Source organism: Larus michahellis, chromosome 5, assembly GCF_964199755.1.
Source record: "Larus michahellis chromosome 5, bLarMic1.1, whole genome shotgun sequence".
Lineage (NCBI taxonomy): Eukaryota > Metazoa > Chordata > Aves > Charadriiformes > Laridae > Larus > Larus michahellis.
In genome coordinates, this window is record NC_133900.1 from 43,418,975 (window position 1) to 43,441,569 (window position 22,595).

A 22,595-nucleotide genomic window follows, 5' to 3' on the forward strand; every position below is an offset into this window, starting at 1 on the left:
TGACGTGCAGGTTTGCCACACCATGCCCGAAAAGGGCTGCAATGGTTTGCAGCAAAGCACTATGAATCATACCAGATCATGTGGAAACCATTATGTTCCCTAGGCAATACTTATTCTTTTTCCTGAAATTTGTCCCTAATTACTGGGTGTGCAGCACATTATGGATTTTACTTTGAACAGTGAAGGTCCAGCCTGCACACAGGTGCTGATGCTGTGGGCTGCAGGGGTAGTTACTGCAGCTACATTGTTGGTGATGGACCAAGAGCTGCTCCAAAGCTGGTTAGGTGGCATTAGCCACCACAATGCCCAGCACTACGCCTTATGCTGGCGGAGGGTAAGGTTAAGATAAGCAAGGTGTGGCACAACCAGAAAAACTAGGACTTAGCATCTGATTTCAGGGCTGTGGCATGCCAGATGCAGTGTGGTGACAGCAGAGCTTCCTCTCGCTTACACAACAGTGGTCATTTCCCCTTTTGTGTTGCATTTCCAGCACCGGCTTTGCCCATGGCATCTCCTTGCCTGGCTCCACCACCAAGGACTGTTGAGTTTGGTCAGGGAAGGGGTGCCTGGCACCAGGCAGCACTGGCAGGACCCGAGCCCACCTAGGGGAACCCCAACACCCATCACGCCATGCCATGCCATTGCGCAGTGACATCACAACGAGCACACAGCAGCATGGGGAGCAGCATCACTGACGGAACGTGTGGGGCCAGGGAGCACATTTGGCTCCAAGCGGGGCAGGGGCTTGTCTGGTGCCGGCAAAGGGGCTGGGGCTGACACCGAGTGGGGCCTGCAGTCCCTGCCCCGTTCCAGTGGCGTCTCCTCATCACTTCTGCATAGCCCCGGCACAGACAGAGCATAGAAAGGGTTCACGGAGGAGTAGTGAGGAGGGCTGGTGCCTATTTGGAGCCTGTACAAGTGTGAAAAGCCATTTTTTCCCAGAAGCTTAAATATACTAAGAAATTCAAGACAGGGTGTGGGTATGATAAGGAAGAAATCAAGATACAGTGTGGGTATGATAAAGATATGTTGCAAGTTGTTAATCATTTGTGTACTTACAGAGCTATGACTTACAAAGGGCATGAGATAACACGTGCTCACACATGGCAACCCGCACTTGCCCTGTTCCACAGAAGGCAATACTGCTGGTTAATCCCAAGTTTCACCTTAAGCAGCCACAAAGGAGAGGAGGAGGGTATGACCAACGCCCTCAAAATACCGTAAAGTTGTTCTGCCACATTATGCAGCCGATTCCTCTATGTTGGAGAGAAACAGGAGTAGCAGGGAAAGGCTGAAGTGCAATGGAAAAACATTACCCAGGAAAGAGGATAAAACTAAACTTGAAGCTTCAAAACAAGTGCACAGCTATCCTTGCCATAGGTTTTAGCTAGTTTTAAGTGCCAAAACCATGCTGTGAGAACCTCAGCATAACAGAAAATCTGCACAGATTGCCTGTTGGAACAGTCTTAAGCAGCTGTACATGAGCTTAGAAAGGACAGAATTCACACCTTTCCTTAGTTGCATTTATTGTGCATGAACTTCACAGTCACATTTTACTGCTCTTCATAGAAATATAAATTGATATACACAATCACAACAAAACCTAAGTTCTAAAACCAAAAACATTTGTATTCTTCACATGTATACTATAAAATCCTGGTTGCATTTTCAAGAAAAAACAGTTAAGGAGAACAGTTTAGTGTTGGATAGCAGCAAAACCTCCAATGTTTATTGTTTTCCTTTAAATGAAACAACCCCCATGTTTGTTGCATACTAAACAGTTTATTTTTTTTTTTCCTAAAGTTGTGCCCTAGAACCAGAGTAGGATGGATTAATTTTCTTTTGTTTTTCTTATATTCATCTACAAGACTACTCCTCATGACACCCTTCTTCCCAGTTTTGACTAGTGGTTACCCTGTCGCCCCACAAAGAGGTATTGGCTTCTAAAATAATTCTTAGTCTACATCGGTAGACAAAGTAGTACCCAGAACAGAATGGTTCTCTTACCAGCCTTCCCAGTAAAGCCATGAAAGAGACCAAAAATTCATGTTTCTACAACTCCTAGAAGACCTTTCCGTCTTCTGCTGGTTTTCACTTCCCCACATCCACCGTTTTAGCTTTTGAATCAAGACGCTGACGTTTTTTGAAGAATCAAAGTAAAGAGCAAGGATGCCTGTAACTGATGCATCTTTAACAGGATCTTTAAACCCATTCAACACAAGTTAGTTACCAGGTCAATGAAAAAGCTTACTCAAGTATTTTTGCATTAGGGTAGTCCAGTCGGCAGAGTAGGAATCTTGTTGATTATTCACTGACACAGACTCCTAGTAGCACGAAAGTCATCATCCCTGAAGATCCCTCTTATAGGTTTTAAAGGCAGAATTCCAAACAACTGCTCAATTGCTTATCATGACATTGTTTTGTACAACACACTTATATGCAAGATTTGCCATTTTGGGGCACCCACCACTTTTTAAATCCTAAATTGGATGCCAGATTTCCCCATTGGCACAGGCAACAGTTTAATTCCTTTTCTTGACAGAGGAGAAAAGAAGAACAATCTAGAAAGCAAGTATCTACTTTGTATAGGATTATTGAAGTACGCCATCGCTAACACTGGAAGTAATGGGACTCAGTAACAGAACACACCTACTCCCAGCTTCAGCACTAGAAACTGAAGACAAACCCTTTGCAAAGTCAGATTTTTCTAGAGAAAAAGTTTGTATATAGAAATATAAAATACTTTGGTAGTTGGAAGCTTAACGGTTACAACAGTACAAAATAATAGTAACAACTGAACAGAGTTAAACCATTACCTCAGATCCAACTTTAACCTATTAGGAATTAAAAATCCTTGAAACTCCAGAACTTTTTTTCTGAACTGATGATTTGAAGAGAGCCAGTGTCCAGTTGTAACAGGTTTATAGTATATGCAGAGCTCTTCCTTCCAGCTGTTCTGTTTCAAAATGTGAAAGATGATAGAAGAAGTGTCATCTGTACAAATCAGTCTTGGTATTACGTTACCTCATGTTCCCTCCAGAGCTCCAGCAGCAGTTTTCCAAATGCTGTTAAGTTTTGATTTGCTGAGAAGTTAGTGCCAATAGTCTCTTGCTGAGCAGTGCATTGTGTCGCTGAAGATACTCTATTACATCTCCTTGCTTCTCAACTATCTCTTCTAAACTTGAATTTTCCCTTGAAATAAAAAAAGTCAATATGGGTTTCAATAAGCGACAGCAGCTTTCTAACATACAAAGTGTCAGAGATGGTTAACAAATATTTAAACAAGTTGCTTCCTTCAGTTTTACTTTTGTTGATCTCAACTACCTATTGAGGGAAGAGGCAATCTACGACACCTTTATATTTAACCTCCATTTTGCATGAGAGGGCAGGAAGAGAAGAAAGTTTGGCTAAACTTCTTGCCATGTATACATAATTGAGTTACCTATTTCCTGCTAGGCAGTTACCGAAAATTTATAGTATGAGGGTTTTTACTGTTTAACAAACTCAAAGTTAGTGAGCCAGACAACATCCTAGAATTGTACTAAGAAATCCATGGCACCTTTTTGAAATACATTAGGATGCTTATTTTAGCAGGCATAGTATTTTTATTCAGCTGTGGGGATCATAAGCTGTTTAAGACGGAAGTTTCTTGATTAACCTGCAGCAACATATATGATGTAGTATTATATACACTGATACTGTCTGTCACAATATCATAACAGCATCAGCACCAAACAGTTGTGCTATTTCAGGTCTACGACCTCATGTAAAACTAACCTCCCGCTTCAAATATCTCCAGCTTTCAGGCGTCTTTCATTTTAACTAGGATGGTAAAACTGCAACATTAAGTAAAGCCAAGTTAATTGAGAAAAATCTGTAAAAGTACAGAATTTTGTCAAATCTATAATTAGGAACTTTTAAGAATACAGCAAGAATAAATAAATACTGATGCCTGAGCAGATTCCAGTCTTCCCTTCCACATTGTGTCTTCATAGATGACTTGGGAATCTGCCCTTTTAGTATGCATGTGAGCATCTTGGTGCTTAGAAAGTTGTTCCTCAGCCTTGCAGCATGTTGTGGAAGAACATTGCCCTTTTCATAGTTCTTAGAAAGTGCTGAGGCGGATTGTTAGATTAGAAAAAAAGCTTAGGGCCAATTAAAAATCTACTTTAGTTAAACTGGAAAAAATAAAGAAAACGGGTTTTGCAGACAGCAAGCTTGCAACCTTAACTAGTAATCTGCACTACCAACTTAAAGCACCAGAAGAAGTCCTGATCAGTAGCTTAGGTTGTAGAGGTCATAATATTCAAAAAACATTCTTATAACCAGGGTCAACTGAAGGGCTGACAGGATTCACTTTTCAATAGACCTTAACTCTCAAGGGAAAGAGAGTCAGAGTTGTATAGAGCTGAATTAAAATAACTGTTTTGCAATCAGTTCTCACAGGAAGTTTGCACTCTTTAATCAAAAAATCAGAGTCTTTTCCTCAGCTGGTCATTGTTGCAGACTCATTCTCTGGGTATTTGAGAATTTCTCAGGGGAGAAGCTGAACAAGAAAGGAATGAGGTCTACCATGCATTCACCATGGTGTTTAAATCAAGATGGAAGTCAGACATTGTATCAAAATTCAAGACAACTCTAAATCCTTCCTGTATCCTGGACATCTACTTCCAAGTTCCAGAAAAGCATGTGCGTGCTGCATTTGTGACACCAGGGGAAGTGCCTAAGTATTAGTCATCTCTGCACTTCAACTTTTTACTAAGGCATACATACAGAAGCAAGTCATACTGTAATGGAAAATTTCTAGGTAAATTCTTATATGGAAATCCATGTTAGTTTTGACGACTGGTTTTTGTTAAGTCACACTAAACTCATTTCAGCAACTGGAAGATGTTCAATAAGTCAGAAGGTACACAAAAGACAAACAATAAGTCTCAGTTCTTATGAGGCAAGTGTTAGATAGCTTCTCTGTCTCACTGATAACTTCCTTACCTCCCAAGTGCCACAGCCACCTTTAAAGTTCCCTCCCACACTGGAAATATATTCCAAATCCCTTGTTGGAATCTCATATTCAACTGCTGGCATAGAACAAAGCTCCAAATTTTTCTTCATCTATCAGCTGCCCACAATATATTTCCTTGCCTGAAACTGGCTGAAGAAGCTAGGCTTCTGCAGACATACTTTAAGTAAAAGTGTAAGACACCAGTATCTCTCCTCAAACTCCCATATAAAGTCAACTAACACAGATTAAACACAGTTATTTATAGCATGTTAAAGATTCATGGAACCAGCCATAAATGGTCAAATCATTTCTGTCCTCATGTTTGAGGGTTTCTGTATCATAATAAATTGCCATTACTTCATAGAAAGTCCAAGTTTGTACTACTTCTCACCTGTGCGCGTAAAATAAAAGCCTTAAGCATATCGTTTCCTTCAAAACTATGACTCTTACCTCTGCTTTGGTTGACAGATTTAAGATTATATGCAAGTCCACAGGAAGTAATGCAATTACATTAGTCAGTGTTACCTATATACTATGGCTGAACACAGCACAAGATTAATACAGAAAATCTTACCTGAATCCAACTTCTGAGGTAATGTGGCTAGGGTAGGCATACATCTTTTCTTCTTCAATTATGTCAGGTCTTGGCTTCGCACGATTGAAGTTGCTTATTTTCACTGCAACAAAGTTTTATAAGTTAGTTGGAAAGCAACCAAAACAGAAAGGTGTTATCACCAGGCTCTAAGGTAAAAATAATAAAAAAATAATCTGTAACAGATCATTATAAGATTGCCTTAGGATAGGAGATGGAAAGATAAGGGAAACTAGGGAGTGGGGAGGAAGGAAAGAAAAAGAATCTATCTCCGCTCATTTCTGGAATGGCTTTGATTGTAAGTTAGTGGTGGTGGTGGGTTCTTGTTTGTTCTTTGTTTGTTCGTTTTTCCCTGGTCCTGCTGTTTAAAGAGGAAGCTTGAACATACTGCTTAACATCTGCAAAATTTAATCTGTCACCTCAAAGAGGGTGAAACCTTAACTGAATTGAGAGGGTACTGAGATTCAGTCTCCAAATCCAGGCTACAAATTAAGCCACATGCCATAAAGAACTTGTAAAAAGTTTTGATACTGGTATCTAGGTCAGAACTCCTAATTTAAGCTCTTTGATAAATACTATTTTAACTAGACTACCTGTGATGAAGCAGCAGCTTGTCTGCCTGCTCTAAAACTAGGGCAGACTTGCTACAGAAAGCCATTAAGTATTCAAACCAGAGCAGTTCTGCAATCAGCTTCACATTGTGAACCTTGTAATGTTGGCTATCAAAACCAGAAGTCATTCCTGGGCACCTGTGAATAAAGTTTACGATTAGATTTAACAGGTATGGAATGTGGATGGGTGGGTGTGGGAGAAGCTGTAGGCACCCTCTGCATTATTTCTGGAAGGAAGCTGAAAGTATTTGAAGCCGTTCAACGTCAGATTCTGATTAAGGGAATATACTGAGATCCGGAGTATGCATTCTGGACTCCGCAGTTAGGGCTGCTCGTGAAGCAATACATCTAATGCCACAAAAACCACTACAGTCTGGCTCTGTGAGAAATCCACACTACTGCAGCAGAGAAAGACTGTCCATACAAGTCAATAACATTGTGGGGTTTATTACAGGCCACCCTGCTAAAACAATGCTAAGACCCTCCAGAGGTCAACTACAAGTTCGGCTCAAAGGTTAGTTATTTCTGTGACTGTATTTCTCTACAAATAAAGCCATGAAGGAATGGAAGTGGAATTCCCAACATATGTTGTTTGTGGGAATGTTAGTCTTTTATTCAAGTGATATTAGAAGTATGTAAGAAAGTCATTAAATACATATATTTAGCAAACCTTTTAAAGCTTGACTCCCTATCCTATCAATAACTAACTTACAATAGTAAGCTGACATTTAGAGCTGTCTGTATCATACTTCATTCTATGCACATTTACCTCACTTGAACAATTTATGTATGTCAAGTCTTATAGGTCAATCACAGCAATTCCTTGTAGATTTCTGAATCTCTGCCTCTGCATCCTACTGCTATATATACATGCTGACACACTGCTAAATGGAGACTTTAAGAAAGGCAGTTGTACTTCATGGGACATTGGAGCTTTTTTTTTTAATGAATTGTGTGATGCACAACAAGCAAGAAGAAATATCCAGAATTACAATCAGGTATTCTATGACACCACTTCCCTTTGTGAGGGAGTAATATTTATATGAAAATAAGTCAGGTACATGAACCTTCTACAGATAAGCATTTATACCCCATTGTAGTAAAGAAATAATTATTCCACAGTGAAGAAACAATGTATTAACCGGTGCTACCTTCCCTCCAAAATTTAGGAGTAATCTACTAAGACAAGGAAGAGGTTGATCATGAGTTGCTAGTATAAAGTGACCTTAGTTCCCCATTGTTGCCCAGCTACATTAGCTGATACTGCCTTAACAGTAAGTGGTATCTGCTAAGTGCGTGCCTTAGAGAGGGGGACTCCATCCCCGAGCAGAGAATTGCCCTTAAAATTATCCTATTAAAGAAGCTTTGTGCTTCCAGTTACATACTCTGCTGTTTGAGAGGAAAAAAAAAAAAATTACCTGAGCATCACTATTACTACAGATACTCAGGCTATTTTCAAAATTGGCCAAATAAATTTGTTTTGTTTCAGTAGAGCTTTAATTTGATTCTTAAAATGTTAAAAACCCACCACTACATGGGAGACGGACATGCAAGCAGTCTCTTAGCTTACCTCAACATGCACTGGGATGGAAAACTGGAAAGCAAGTTACACTGCTCACTGGAAAAGGAAACCTAGGGTGACTGGAGGTCTTCCCCTTCTTGAAGCAAGTATTAAGTTACATAAAAATTAACCCTAGTTTTCTACACCAAGCTTTAGAGCATGAAACGTAGACTATTGTTTTGGGGCGTCTGAGAAAATAAAAAGAGACTGCTCTACTCCTTCCTCACAATGCAGCTCTGTCCCTCCTTCACTTTGGTTCCAGGATCACTGGATCCTTCTCTTCAAGCTGCCTTCAGAGTGGGAAAGCAAAATATTGCATCCCGCAGCTTCCCAGTGTAAGTTGGCTAATGGATTTGATAGACACAGGAACTGACACAGTACAAGCTAGGAAACGAGACCCTTTTGGTGACAAATAAGCAGAAAGATAGTTTGAGAGCTCTTACGGAAGTCCAGGCTCAGACCTTACTGCTACAAAGATCAACTTTCTTGCAGTTACTCTTACTTTTCTGCCAGGGTAAGAGACACACAGTGTAGTTCTTGGAGGTCAAGGAGGCCTCAGGATAAGAAATAACATTTCACTGGAATTCCTGGTGTTCTATTAAAGTTTTGCAATTTATTTCTTATTTCCTGAGTTTCCCAGGAAAGTTAAGTATGCCTATGCAAAAAAGGATGATTTCCAGCATTCTTGGAATAGTTCTCTAGGACTACTATGCTTGTGTTCCCTCCTCATTGCCTTTACTCCTCCAAAGGACAGTTAGTCTACTTGAGCCATGCTGGTCTGTTCAGGGGAACGCCTGACAAGCCGACAGCATTCAGGCCCTGGCACAGTTGTAAGAGGAGGATGCAGTTTAGAATGGGACCTTATTTCTTGTTGCATTTTAATTTCAACGTTATTGCAGGAGAGTCAATAAAAGATTGTATTTTTATGACCAAGTTACTTGGCGCTATTTCTCTGTGTGTTATTACATTACTAAGAACATACCAAAGTTTTCTTCTCCAAAAGACATCCTAGATTAATTATGAAACCACAAAAGACATCAATTAATGCAAATACTGACCACCATAGAAATGTCTTTTACTTTAAGCTTCATGCAGTCCTGAAGAAGGTATTTCCACCCTCCTTCCTCCTGTTTGATTAGAAGTCAGGAGCAAACTAAGTTTTTCCACATTGTTTTTGTTGGTGTTACCCCTCCAGGAAACCAGTGCTATTGAGGCTACTTAGCTAAGGTGCCATGTCCTTGTTTGTAGCTGTGAATAATCAGAAAGCTGCATCTCAGAAGGAGGAGTATAAACTAACTCAAGAGCAGGAATTCTGTATCATCTAAACAGATATAGACTTCACAGTAAAGATCATGTTTTCTTTGGACAACAAAAATAATTGCATTTTTTAGTGTCTTGTACCTTTTCATTGTTGTGTTTTTTTTTTTTAACACAACTGTTTTAATTTGAGTTAATGCAAGCCATAAACCCAAATAGTTTTTAAGATGAGATTATCAGAGAAAACTATTTGGTTCAAGCATTTATTAATCAACAGTTTAGATAGTTCTGCAATAATATAATGGAAAGAGGCTTATCAAGTTTTGGTAATTTAAACCAAATCTAAAAGCAGATAATCTTACAAGCTAACAGTGACAGTACAAAGCAATGCCTCAGTTTTATGAAGCAATATCTCATTTTAGTATTAGCACAGATTGCAAGAGTCATATTTTTATTTTAACATTCCTTAGAGGGAATCTTCCACTTTAGTGACAAAGAGGAACTGACGCTTTTGGGGTGGGACCAGGGAAAGAGTCTGGCAAGTAAGGCACATCACGCCATCAATTATGCAAGTCCCACATGTAAATCCCAGATACAGTCCCATTAAAGCCAGCTAGCTTTTATTGCTTCGCAGCTTGTGGTGCACCCATTTGAGAACACACTGCTAAATAGACAAGCTTGTTCACAGGACACTTTTGCAACAATTACGCATTTATTGCCACTTCATTGGATCAACAGGTTTGAGGTAACACAGAGCTTTTAATTTAGCAGCACCTGGAGACCAAATCAAGCCTGACAACCTTCCCCTTTCTTTTGGATTTGCCTTACTTCTCCTACAAGCACAGAATCATTCTGTATTTATAGCTGTAATTAAATACCTTGCAGTACCTGAAGCGAGCTACTGTGAGGGCAACCAAACAGTTGAGTAGCAGCTATGACAAGTCTCACTCAAGAAAGCAAAAACTGCCTCTCACCTGTGTAAATCACTAAGCATGTCAGAGAGCTAATCAGCTCCAGGCCCAGGACTCCCAGGATAAGATACAGGTACACTTTACTGTGATCAGGAAAGGAATGCTGCGTTGACAGAATCAAAAGCAGGGCTGTATTACCTAGAAAACAAGTGTTATGTTTTACAGGTGTAACAGTTTCATTAGCTGTCAAAAATAACTTAGTACTCTCTCATCGCTGGTATCTGCATGAGGTTGCAACATTTCAATAATGCTTTTCCATTTCATACTTGCCTCTTTTGCTAATTTCCTTAACACAGGTGATACAAACTCAAAACTGCTGGCAGCAAAGCGAGGTTTAATTTCAGTATTTGACTATAATGGTAGAGAATTATGAATTTCTTTATCAATTTTTCTCACTTAAAAACAAGAGTGGAAGAAGCGGACTAGAAATACCCAATGTAACTGTGTGGGCTTAATCAGTTTCTAGCCTTATTCCTGCCATCCATCCACAAACTGCTTGAAGACTATTAATTTCTTTCAATTCCTAAAAGGTCACATCAGCCAAATTAAAATGAGAGGGTGTTTTCCTTCAAATGGTGGATTTGAGTGTACTCCAGTAAGAGCATAAAAGCAAACACCTTTCTTTCACAGGGAGATACTTGCACAGGCTTCCAGTTATTATTTTAATACTTGCAATTCATTGAAAGTTTAACTGAAATAAGCACAATTGGTCAAGTGCAGCAAGTGTTGAAATACAGACCTACACACATTCTTAATTCTTTACATACCCTCTTCTCCGATACAGTGTTAAATGTTCTTTCCTTTCCTGTAGAAATGCTATAACCAGCGCCTGAATAAAGCACTAAGTGTATTAAGACCACTAATGTAGCTAGGGGACTGTCCAGTTCTCTTTCGTACTACATTAGGCAATGGAACTGTCAGGATGGAAGTGGTACCGGCAGCAATTAGCATAGCAAAGAGTTCGCAGTAACGGAGATAACCACCTTCTGAGCTACAGGAGATTTTACATCAAAAGTCCACAGCACACAACGGATTGTAGCCGAACATTTACACATGCCCAGAGTTTGTCTGGTAGGGGAGAATGGGGCTCCATCTAAGACTGAAGACAGGGCTAAATATTCCACATTACATTGCAATAGGCAGAAACAGTCCTTTTACTGTCTTTTGAAACATCCTTAAGCCTGCTGTAACCCGATTTTGTCACACTGCACTCTAAACACATCTTTATCTTCAGAGCTCTACCTAGTGGCCGTAGCCTGAAGTTTTGCACATTCATCAAGGTAACTAGCTCTTGCAGTGACGGGACAGGATGAAAGCTAGGGTTTTGTAGAAAGCAGGAATATCTAACTTACCAATTCTGGTGAAAAATTTTCTACTCTAGTTATTCAGAAGATTTGCAGAACGGAGGTGGGATTAGAAGAGGCAAAAATACCGTAAAAGCAACCACTGTTCCCTTTCCCCCTGTTATTTCTGCGCGAAAAATCCCCTCAAGTTAGATGGGCTATGGATTTTATATTTGTTTGAAGTAGTTTGTTAGAACAGCTACACCAGCTAACTTTACCAACACTTCCAGCTTCACTGGCCAGTGATGTTGCAGAATACATAATTAAACCACTCTCATGCTCCACCCTTTATCCATAGGAATAGAAAAAGGGAGTAAGAAGTAGAGCCGAATATTACACATAGCCTCGCTGGAGATTAAGAAACTTCTTATTCTACTGATTTCAGACAGCTGTTGAGCAATAGACAATTCACCCATTTCTACTTGAATTGCTGAGCTTGAAAAGAAGAGTAGCACACTTCTTGGAAGGACTGGCAGTCTTGCCACATATCCAATTAGGCAAATGAGTATGCAAATCAAGATCACTAGCAGCCAAACAGACCTTGCTGGCCGAGCATTTTATGGCTGAAGACTAGATGCAAATGACTAGATGTTTTACTCAACCTCGCACTTACTTGTGGGCATTTTTCCACTACAAAGAGTTCTTTACAACATGCATCTGGCAGGCCAAAAAGGTCAGTCAGGACGTCCACCTGACTAAAATAAATATAGTTTATAAATGCTCAAAGGCACATTTTTAAGAGTTCATAATACATAATATACATTTATATATAAACTGATCAGTCTTTTGTTGTGTCAGCTTAAAGCTTTAGGAGAAAAAACAAACAGGAAAACAAGGTCACTTCACCTGTGGAGTGTATCAGCAGCGGAAGCCTTTTTAGATGTCTTGTTGATCGGTATATTGAGAAGTAACCTCTGCTTCTGACTTTACTGTGGTGGTGCTGGACATATCGTTCAAAAAAAACATGCAGAATCCACAGAATTACTTTTGCAATGATTATGACAGTCTGTACTTTAAGTGGGTGAGTATAGTTTCCAGGGCACTTATCCTGATTTGGATTGGGGTAAGAACAAAACATAGCTGCTAAAAATGCTAGAACAACAAAAGCAACCTGGAAGAGAAAGGAAGAGAGAGGAAAATTCTTAAAGTCAACATTTTACTATTAAAAAAAAAAAAGACAGGCTTATGTATTTTATTCATTATGCATGACTTTCCAAATTGATTTTATTAGAGTTCAGATAACATAAAACATCAGACACTTACTTCAACCACTACATGTCATTCTGGGAACACACAGCTGAAATTGCTAAGTAGTGATGGTCTCCCAGGAGGGCAACCAGTCTCCAGCTGAACAAAGCTGGGAACCACCACTCTTCCCAGGATTTCCTCTAAATCAATTCCACGGTTACCCAAGTCTTCCCTTAGTAGTGAATTTCTCTTATTTCTGGATCCTCTTTACCATGTCTTTTTACTTTAATGCAACCACCCCCCCACCCCCCCCCAAAAAAAGTAATCACATCTTTTAAGACTAATTCAATTACACTTATTACTGCTCTGCCAGACAGCCTCATATCTTACTGGTACCGTCTCTATTTCTCTGACTTGACATTTCATAAGTGAAAGTCAACCCTTTACTAAATCCATTAAAGATAATCTCCAGGTTGTGACACTAGAAAAAAGTGAAACATCATCACAGTAACTGAGAGTCAATTATTAACACTGGGTAGTCATCTTTGCCAATTGGTAATCATTCTTTAGTATATTTACTATCAGATTTTTCCATTTTGCTCAGAACTTATGTCAGAATGACCAGACTATAATCAGTCAGACTGTATATACACTTGTCCTTTCAGACTAGTGCCATTATGCCATAACTTTTCCTGTCTTCTAGACTTTTCTTCAAGTTTTCACCAGCAGCAGTGAATATCAGCAATCTTTTGGCCAACTAGAAGGCAGAGTCTTGGGTGCACGTTATCTGGGGTATATGTATACACACAGGGCTTTTTGAAAATCTTTATAAAATGTTTTTGTCATAGAAAATACTCTCTCTACTGTTTGCATTCAGTAAACAAGAAAATACGGTACTTTCTCATCCTGATTCATTCTACAGAATCAGCATATTTTAAAACAACTGAAAACAAAAACAGCTCCCATTAATACAGAAGTAAATCGAGTGCTTCTATACAAAACAAAAAAAAAATCAATTTTGCTGAAGTCTGCAAGAGTCTACCTCCTCAAATATATTTGGCTTAAAAAGCATCCAATGTTCTGCATCTCATAACTGATAGAAACACATCAGAACTAAAGAGGGAGGGAAGTGCCAGATTTTCCTTTGCTAGCTTTGTTTCCATACTTAATTCTATGAATATAGAAGAGCCCACTGCTCCCTTGAACTTATTTTTCATACTTTCATCATTTCTCAAGCAGCTTTCTTCACAGAAATTAACCTTTCAGAACCACTTAATTATTCTTTATATGAACTGCCCTTAGCTTGCTCTGGTTGTGAATAGAGCTAGGTAATTGGAGGGAGGAAGAAAGGGGAATAACTTTCACACAACTGTGAATACCTAAAAGAGACAGGACAGAGAACAGACAGGTAGAAGGTGGTAAGAAAAAAAAAAAAGTAGTGTGTCCTCTATTATCTGTAAAACCATTACTTCAAATGCAAATTAAGCCCAAATTATCTTGAGATGGATTAAGTAGCTAGATTAAGTAGTTAAATAAGAGGAAGGGTTTATCAACAAAACATTTGTTTATTCTATTATCACTGCCTTTTCTTACAAAGCTAAGAATTATCCAGCTAACCCATATTTTATTTAGTCCATTTACTGTTCAGTTTGCCATTTTAAACCATTAACACATCTTGTTCTACTCCCTCCAGGTGTTAGGAATGTACAGTACAGAAAAAGGCTATATTAAACTGATGCGAGCAGGAACAGCCTAGCATTGCAGCTCTAGTAATTTACTACAGCAGTGTATACAAGAGGAAACAGATAGTTGGCATTAAGGGTGTCATTTATTAAAGATGTTTTGCTTACATTTTAAGGCAGCCCAAGAACAGGTGCTTCACCCTAATACAGTGGATTTTTATATACAAAAATTTATTCTTGGAGTAGTATTTAAGTTCATTTTTGTACATGTGCATACACAGAGGGGATTAAGGATGGACAGGGTTAATAAAGAAATTATTTCTAGCCTGTACACTTTCCACTGCTCTCCAGAGTCTCCTGATAAGAGCCAGAAGCCTGCAGAAAAGCAAGGCTTAGCAAAATGAAGGACATTCAAAAACCCAGCCCCACCACACTCCAGCATACCCTACCCACACACTCCAGAATTGTACATAACTAGGCAGCTGCACCAAAGCAGCTATTTGCCACCTAACCCTGTTTCTTAGCACAGGAGGGTGGAGAAGAAATACTTCAAGTTACACACAGATTACTGTACAGATGCATTACAACTCTACTGCATAACACTATGATGGCTTAACTTCTCCAGGATACTTGTCCCTTTAGCAGGCTGTGCCTCAGAAGCTAACCTGGTGTCACCACATTCCACAAGGTTTGTGCAAGTTTGCAGAAGCAGACAGGAAGGAAATTCAATAAGCTTGTTTTCCCCATCCATCTTTTCAGCAAGAGAGACAGCACTATTTCATGTGGCAATTATAACATTGTATTTCACCAACAGAAAAGGTTACTTCTCTATTTTGCTCCAAGGACCAACTGGCCACTGCAGCAGATTCAGCAACCGCAGCAAGACTTTACCTGGAAGAGTGTGCGTTCACAGATGTCTCAGCAGTTTTCTCTCTCTTCACCTCCCCACACTTCTCTCCATCTGCCGGAGAGGGGAAGCGATGGGGACAGAAGAGACAGCAGTTTCCCAAGACTGGGGTGACTGACATTTGGCTACATCAGTTATGGTACCAGATAGTAAGGCCCCAAGGCCAGGTTGAAAAACATTTACCGCTCTACTACCAATGACAGCATCTGCCTTCGTAACGCAGACTTCAAGTGCTAACCTAACGGGATGGCACCAGTGTTCTGGTAGTGGACAGGAATAAGGCTGGATACACAGGTGCCATTGGGAACTTTGGTTTATTCAGCAGAAGCATTTCCTAAGTCTACTTGACAGACAGAGGGACATTTCTTGATACTACCAAGAGGCTCACAAAACATTTACTTTAAAATTGGAAGGCTAGGGCATATTGTTTGAACAGCTTTATGCAGCTGCCTAAAGAGAGACCTTAGAGGTCGGTATGTGCTTTTAAAGTCCTGGCAGAGAGTATGTTTTGCAGAGCACTGGGCACAGCATTTTTTGTTTGAGATCAAATGAAGCTCTAAAATAGCTGGCAACACATACATACATGTCTTGCGCGCTCTCTGGCTTTATACACATACTGTCTTCAGGCCACCATTAGTGGCATTACAGAATCATGGAATCATTCAGGTTGAAAAAAATCCTTCAGATCATCCAGTCCAACCGTTAACCTAACACTAACAAGTCCACTACTAAACCATGTACCTAAGTGCCATGCAAGTACCATCTCAGTTAGATCTTAGGACCAGAGCTCTTCACCATTCCTTCTTCACATTTGGTTTCCACATGCTCACAAGCAACAGTAAACCTCTTCAGCTTATCAAGGATAAGCTCACTACTAGACAGGAGTCTCCCTACTTCCGTTTACCAACCTTGAAAAGGCCTTCAAACTGTTGGGTACAAGTTCTGTCCTTTATCTGTGTTTTTCACCCTTAATCCCTAGAAGTCAGAGCACAAGGTAATATTTGTATTCCTTTATCTCTCCATCCACTACCATGCAAAAAGTAGCGTATGGAAAGATAAAAAAAGAGCTGGAGCAAGTCCAGCTTTACTTGTTTAGCTCCCATAGAAAATACCTTAAGTCTTCCCTGTGGAATTAAGTTCAGCCTCCGGAAGGCATAGCATTAAAATTATCTTAACTCTACAACTAGTATCAGCAATTCTACAGCAATAATATTATTTTAGAAGTACATTTCCAACAGCATAGAAGCACTACTATTTAAAAGGCTTTTCTTCCTAACAACATGTGTCGTAGCATGTTTGCATCGACAAACTATCAGAATGAGAATGCAGCAAATATCATGTTGCATATACATTATCAAGATTCATTGGCAAATAAGACTTCACCAGTTTGGAAGAACAGTGTATGCACATCTCAGGAGAAGTCTGCCAACATGAACACTAAGAATTCAGAATAGAGACAGCAAATTTCCATAAGGAAGTCACGCTTCTTAAACTTACATGTATTAGCAACAGAAAATTGGCCAGGAGAACTGCTGGGATAGCACGAAATTTTGGCCTCAGTTGGGAATGCAGTGTATGAGACGAAATAAGCGGTGCATCCAGTAGGGGATCATCTTCCAAACTCTGTGTTATTTCCAAGGAACCCTGGAACAGAAGGCGGGGGGGGGGGGGGAGGGGCAAAGAGCAATAACAGGTAAGCTCCAAAAGTAAAGTACAAAGTTTGAGCAATTTCCTCTTAGCAAATCAAGCTTTGGGGTAAAAAAACCAAACTAGGTCAGTATCTTGAGACAAGCTCTTAAGTTCTAGGTAAACTCTCATCACATCTTTACTAAGAACTCAGTCCCTGAGGAATCTGACACTAATCTACCTCCCAGCATCACACTGAGTCTTCAGGAAATTTACTCTTTAAAATGTATTAAAAGTATTTGAGCATCACTGCTGAGAGGCCACATGTATTAGTATGTTTACATGAAAATATGGAAAAAGTGACAAAGTCTCTCTCCCATATTTTATACAGATACTGCAAAAATCCCTGCTATTCTTACTTCCATCCAACTACAGTTAGAAGCAATAAAGTCAGCTGCAGTGTACCAGCAACAGTTTCAAGTGATTCAGATCCTGACACGTCAAAACACCTGCAGCAGTAGTTCAAACTGAAGCCAGGCAAGAAAGAAGCAGTTCACGGGGGAAGAAGATGCTACCAAGTGCTGGGCAAGGCACGCTCTGGTTTTACTAGAGAGCATGCAGCCCTTACTTGTCGTGTTAGCACCAAATATTGGGGCTATGACTTTACATTCAACTCAGATGTTCCAGCTATCTAAGTTTCTAGAAGTACATCTTCGGATTGCCCCCCCCCCTTTTTTTTTTTTTTTAAGTAAAAAGTAAAACTAAGACTGGGGAATGGGTGGAGGGGAAAAACCTTTCTTTGTAGACATGGAACTTGCCTCAGTGGTCTACATTTCTCTTCCTTCCAGGCCAGGACACAGTCATTCAATACACCTTAAGCTAAACATACACAGCCACCATGAGTGTTCAAACTGCTCAAGTTTCCCTCTTAGCATCCTGCTGGGTCCCATGCTATGACTGGCTTGCTTCAAAAGATAAAGAAACTCAAGTTTTGACTGCTCTTCTCCTGAGTGATATCAGCCACAGCCCAGAAGAAGACAAGAGCAGACACTTCTGACTATGAAGAGAGACATGCCAGCGTTTGCGGGGATATTGAATGTTTTTGAACTGAGGACTTCTCCTTGCCATGACAGAAAGCACCATAAGCCTCAAGATAGTGAGGCATGTCATTCTTCTTAGCCATTAGCACAAGATAGAGATAAAGAAGTTTTGGGATTAGACCTAGGTTTACACTTGCTATTGACTGTGACAATATAGATTGGCTCCCCAGTGTTATGTCACCTACTGGCAGCTGCCTACAGCTAAGGAACTAGTCATCAAGAGTTATTTCAGTCAGCAGTTTTATTTTAGTACTGTGAATGCTACACTTGCCGAACCGTAGAAGAGTGTTAACAGGCCTCTCACCTATTTGATACCTTTCAATTAGTCTAGTCTTTGACTGCAAAAAACCTTGCCGAAATATCTGCCTGCTAAGATGACCTTTTACTGCAGACCTAAAGGTTTACAAATGGCCCTTCTCTTATGTCACTGATATAAAATTCAGAAGCAAGAATACAAAGATGCCCTCTTGTTCCTCATCTCCCATTTTTCAAGGGCCAGGTATAATTTTAAGCTCTGAAAGCAAGCGTGCAGGACCAGCACTCCAGTAGCCAAGACATCTTGCCTCATTCCTCCACAACACAGAATTAACAGCAGAGCTAACAGCTCACACCTCCCACAAAGACAGTGATCCTCCTTAGACCAACATCCTTTGTCTCATGGGAACAGGTGAACTCATCGCTTCTGCAGTACCAGGAGAAATCAGCCCACTCCTTCACAGATAGAGCTTTATCAGAACACAGAATCATAGAATTGTCTAGGTTGGAAGGGACCTTTAAGATCATCCAAGTGCAACCACTAACATAGCACTGCCAAAAAACCCCACTAAACCATGTCACTAAGCACCACATCTACACATCTTTTAAGTACTTCCAGGGATGGTGATTCTACCATTTCCCCAGGCAGCCTGTTCCAATGCTTGATAGCCCTTTCAGTGGAGAAGTTGTGGAGAAATTTTTCCTAATATCCAGTCTAAACCTCCCCTAGCACAACTTGAGGCCATCTCCTCTTTTCCTATCTCTTGTTACTTGGGAGAAGAGACAGACCCCCATCTCACTACAACCTCCTTTCAGGTAGTTGTAGAGAGCAATAAGGTCTCCCCTCAGCCTCCTCTTCTCCAGGCTAAACAACCCCAGCTCCCTCAGCCGCTCCTCATCAGACTTATTCTCCAGACCCCTCACCAGCTTTGTTGCCCTTCTCCAGACATGCTCCAGCACCTCAGTGTCGTTCTTGTAGTGAGGGGCCCAAAACTGAACACAGTATTCAAGGTGCAGCCTCGCCTGTGCCAAGTACGGGAGGACAGTCACTTCCCTAGTCCTGCTGGCCACACTATTGCCGATACAGGCCAGGATGCTGTTGGCCTTCTTGGCCACCTGGGCACATATTTGTCCATGTTACTTATTGCAAGACCAACTACAATTCATCTTTGCATCCTGAAACATAGCTAGCATTAGGAAGCATGGGGCGACAAAACCTCCCTGAGCAGGTATTATTACAGGCAACGTAGGGAGGAGGGGAATTAAAGCAAGAGAGACGATGATGCCATGCAGTCACTCTGACATTAAGAAAACCTTGTAAGTGTCCTAATTAGATAAAACACAGGCTTCATTTAATTACCATGTGCTAAAGCCACAGCTATTGGAAGCCAAAACGCCTTAAAAAAATGGGCCCTCTGTCAGGCCCTGATGTTCCCAGGAGCACAGGGTATGGCTCCAGCCTCCGGGCTCCCTGACCCGCTTCCAGCCTGTGACCGCCCCCGCGGCGGCCCAGCACCAGGAGGAGCAGGAGGAGACGGAGGAGGAAGGCAGGCCGGACCAGGCAGACCCACAGCCAGCCCTGCCCGCCCGGGCTGCCAGCTGGGGAAACACCCAAATCCATAGAGAAACGCCGCGGCCCCGCCAGCTCGCAGCGGGTAAACCAGAGACTACGCTCACAGGACCCGCCTGCGGGAAAAAATAACCCAGAGCTAAACAAGCTACACGAGCAACCTCCATTCAATTAACGACCTCAATTAAAAAACACCCCCCCCACCCGTCTCGGTTGCTGGGGGAAGGGTCTTTCAAGCGCGGCTGCGGAAGGGCAGCGTCCGGTGCCCGCCAGCAGCGCGGGGGACGGCCCGGCCGGGGAGCGGCCCCGGCGGCCTCTGCGCTTCCAAAACCGCCATTTACGAGAGGCCTCGGCCGCCGCCCCCCCCCCGGAAGAAGAGGAGGAAGCCTCCGGCGCCCCATACAGAAAACAGAGGGAAGGAAGAGACGGAACGGAAAGCGAGGGCCTCCCCCGCAGCAGCGCCCACCGTGCTCGGCCAGCAGCCTGGCCGCCCGCCCCGGGAGGAACCGCCGCTGCCGCCCCAGTCCCGCACTCACGTTGTCCAGGTCCTGCCGCCGCCTCCCCCCCGCCGTCAGCGCCATCTCCGCTTGCCCCCCACACCGCCGCCCCGCCTGCACTTAACCAGCGGCCCGACCGCCGCCTGGCCTGGCGCAGGCCCCGCCCCGCCTTTAGCGGCCCCGGCCACTATTGGGCCCGAGGCCCGCCGCAGCGCCGGCCCCGGGGCGGGGCCGCAGCCGGCGGGCGGGCGGGGGGTGCAGCCGCAGGGGGGCCGCAGCCGCGAACAGGGTCCGTGGTGTGTCCCTTTGTGGGTCCGGACTGGCCCGGGCCGTGTTTGTTGCCCAAGGGATGAGGACTTGCCACCTCACGGAGCGGGCCCTGCAAGCCAGCAGCCGGGGTCCGAACTTGTGTCCCCCGAGCCCGCCCCGGGGTGTCGCTCCCTCCCTCGGGGAGGCTCGGTCCCGTGGGCTCAGCAGCCCGGGGCTGAATTTCAAAGCGGGGCTAGTTAATGCAGGCCCAGGGCTGGTGTCCCTGGGAGGCAGGTGGCTCAGGTGACATCGCGGGGGGAGGGGGGCACGTAAGTGGGAGTGCAGAGCCGCAGGTGGCTACCAAAAGTGTCGCTTTCAGCTTGCTCTGCGGAGTATCTTGCCATCGCCAACAATTTGTCTTGCAGGAACTTCTCGAGGCAAGGACAGAGTCTCTGCACTTAATTATTTCCAGTGGATCTTCTCCATGAGCATGCCCAAGTTGCCCCTTCAGGCCGTGGAAAGTTTTAGCATGCCCAAGGCACATAGTAAGTCATGAAAGATGTTTCTGGCCTGTTTGTATATTCTGTGAAGAAACACATTTTCTTTAAAACCTGCCCACTGCTAATTTCATTGTATAACTCTTTGTTCTTGAGAGAGACTATGGCCACTTTTGGTGTCCATGATACTCACTTTATGGATGTCTGTCTTATTACTCCTTGAGACCCTTTTGTATGCCAAATACTCCTGGATCACTCCAGTTATTCTGTGGTAATCTTCATTAGTTTATCCGACTTCTTCTGAAATGGGAGCGATCGGGATGACACAGTGTTAAGCGTGGGCATAGTATGAGTTTACAAAGCAGCATATTTATTATCTGTTGTGTGCTCTGTTCATCTGCGAATGTTTCTTAACCTTCTGTTTGCTTTATGAGACCATCCCTGAGCCCTGGGCTGGTGTTGGTGAGGACACTGAAGAAGATCAAAGCTGTACCAGGGGCTTGAAAGACAACAAGGTAGTATCATCTCTAGGTTGGAATTGTTCTTTGTGTGCTATTTAAGAGAAGCCAGGGCTGTGACTCTGAAGAGCTGGTGTGGCACTGCCTGTCTTGAAAGAGTGCAGAAGTGCCAGAGGTGAAAAGCTGCTTTTGAGTTATGGGCTTCTTCAGGCTGTCCCAAGTTTTTCATCTCTGTTTCTGTGACTTCTCTTGGGTATCTTTTTGTAGAAAAATACCCAACTGAAACTTCCCACACAGAGTATTTACATTCGTAACTTGCACTCATTTGTTCTTGTTTTACATAGATACACATATTTAACGACCTGAGCGGCTGCCTTAAATGAAAAACAAGCCTTAAACTTGCTGTTTTCAGTAAGATTAAGTCCAGCTCCTGTGATAAGAGCCAGCTCAGTTCCACTTTCTCAGCCCACATGTTCTCTTTTCCTCTTCCTTACTGTGCTTCCTCTTTTTTCCTTCCTCACAAGAACACAAATCCTACTGATCAGCAACTAGAGGACAAAGTTTTCCTGTGACAGTGAAGTGACGCCACAATTCACTAGTTGCTGTTCAAGTAAGTGGCATTACTTTTGTAAGGTGTTCTGCCTTGCCAAGTAGTTAGCTTGGCAAGTGTGGTCTGCATCTACACAGATCCAGTAAACATCAAAGATATTGCTGGCTCAATAGATCAGTCTGAAACTCGATTGTGCCATTTTTTATGAGGATGCTGTGTGACTGCCAGAACTTCCCATTTCTTTGTGTAACTGTACAACTTACCTGCATGGTGCCTTTGTCTGAGCTCTTGCTCAGCTTGAAAAGCATGAAGACTTTACCTTTTGTTTGTTCTGCAAGGAGCAACAATGTCTGCGTTCTGGTTAACACATCTGTTCTGGAATAACCAGAAATGTTAGTGTGCAGTGTGTTGTACCTAGTCACACAGCCAAGAAGCTAATAGCAGTGCCAGTTAATGACAATGGGTAGAATAATTTTTTAGTATAAATAAATCTATATTGATTTAATAATACTTTGTAACAGTTTCTTTTAAAAAAACACCTTAAAATAGCATTAAACTTTTTGAAGAATAAAATAAGAACCACTTAAGTCTTTTATAAAAAAAGTCACGTCATTTTGTATTGCTTAACTGCTATTGCTTTGATTTATGACCAAAGAAAATGCTGAAATGCATATTTATT

General features: G+C 42.0%; 1 protein-coding gene across 2 annotated transcripts; it reads right to left on the reverse strand.

Annotated features, from left to right (window-relative positions):
* Positions 1-1,505: 1,505 nt before the first annotated feature.
* Positions 1,506-20,351, reverse strand: TMEM192 (transmembrane protein 192). 2 transcript variants are annotated; one of them, XM_074589818.1, is made up of 6 exons: positions 20,202-20,351; positions 16,612-16,758; positions 12,184-12,448; positions 9,998-10,123; positions 5,577-5,679; positions 1,506-3,192 (listed from the first exon to the last, which is right to left on the reverse strand). In XM_074589818.1, exons 1-6 carry the CDS (start codon positions 20,244-20,246, stop codon positions 3,069-3,071), a joined length of 810 nt encoding a protein of 269 aa, XP_074445919.1. In that variant the 5' UTR covers positions 20,247-20,351; the 3' UTR covers positions 1,506-3,068. The 2 variants fall into 2 exon arrangements, with proteins under 2 accessions (XP_074445919.1, XP_074445918.1); XM_074589817.1 differs by having other exon boundaries at positions 9,998-10,132.
* Positions 20,352-22,595: the final 2,244 nt, after the last annotated feature.

Excerpts from the sequence above, each read along its gene's own strand:
- TMEM192 (XM_074589817.1), bottom strand. The coding sequence starts at position 20,246 with ATGGCGCTGACGGCGGGGGGGAGGCGGCGGCAGGACCTGGACAAC. Across the intron at positions 12,449-16,611 it reads ATTTTCTGTTGCTAATACAT|GTTGCTTTTGTTGTTCTAGC; the intron begins GTAAGTTTAAGA and ends TTTCTCTTCCAG. Across the intron at positions 10,133-12,183 it reads GCTGCTGATACACTCCACAG|GTAATACAGCCCTGCTTTTG; the intron begins GTGAAGTGACCT and ends CTTGTTTTCTAG.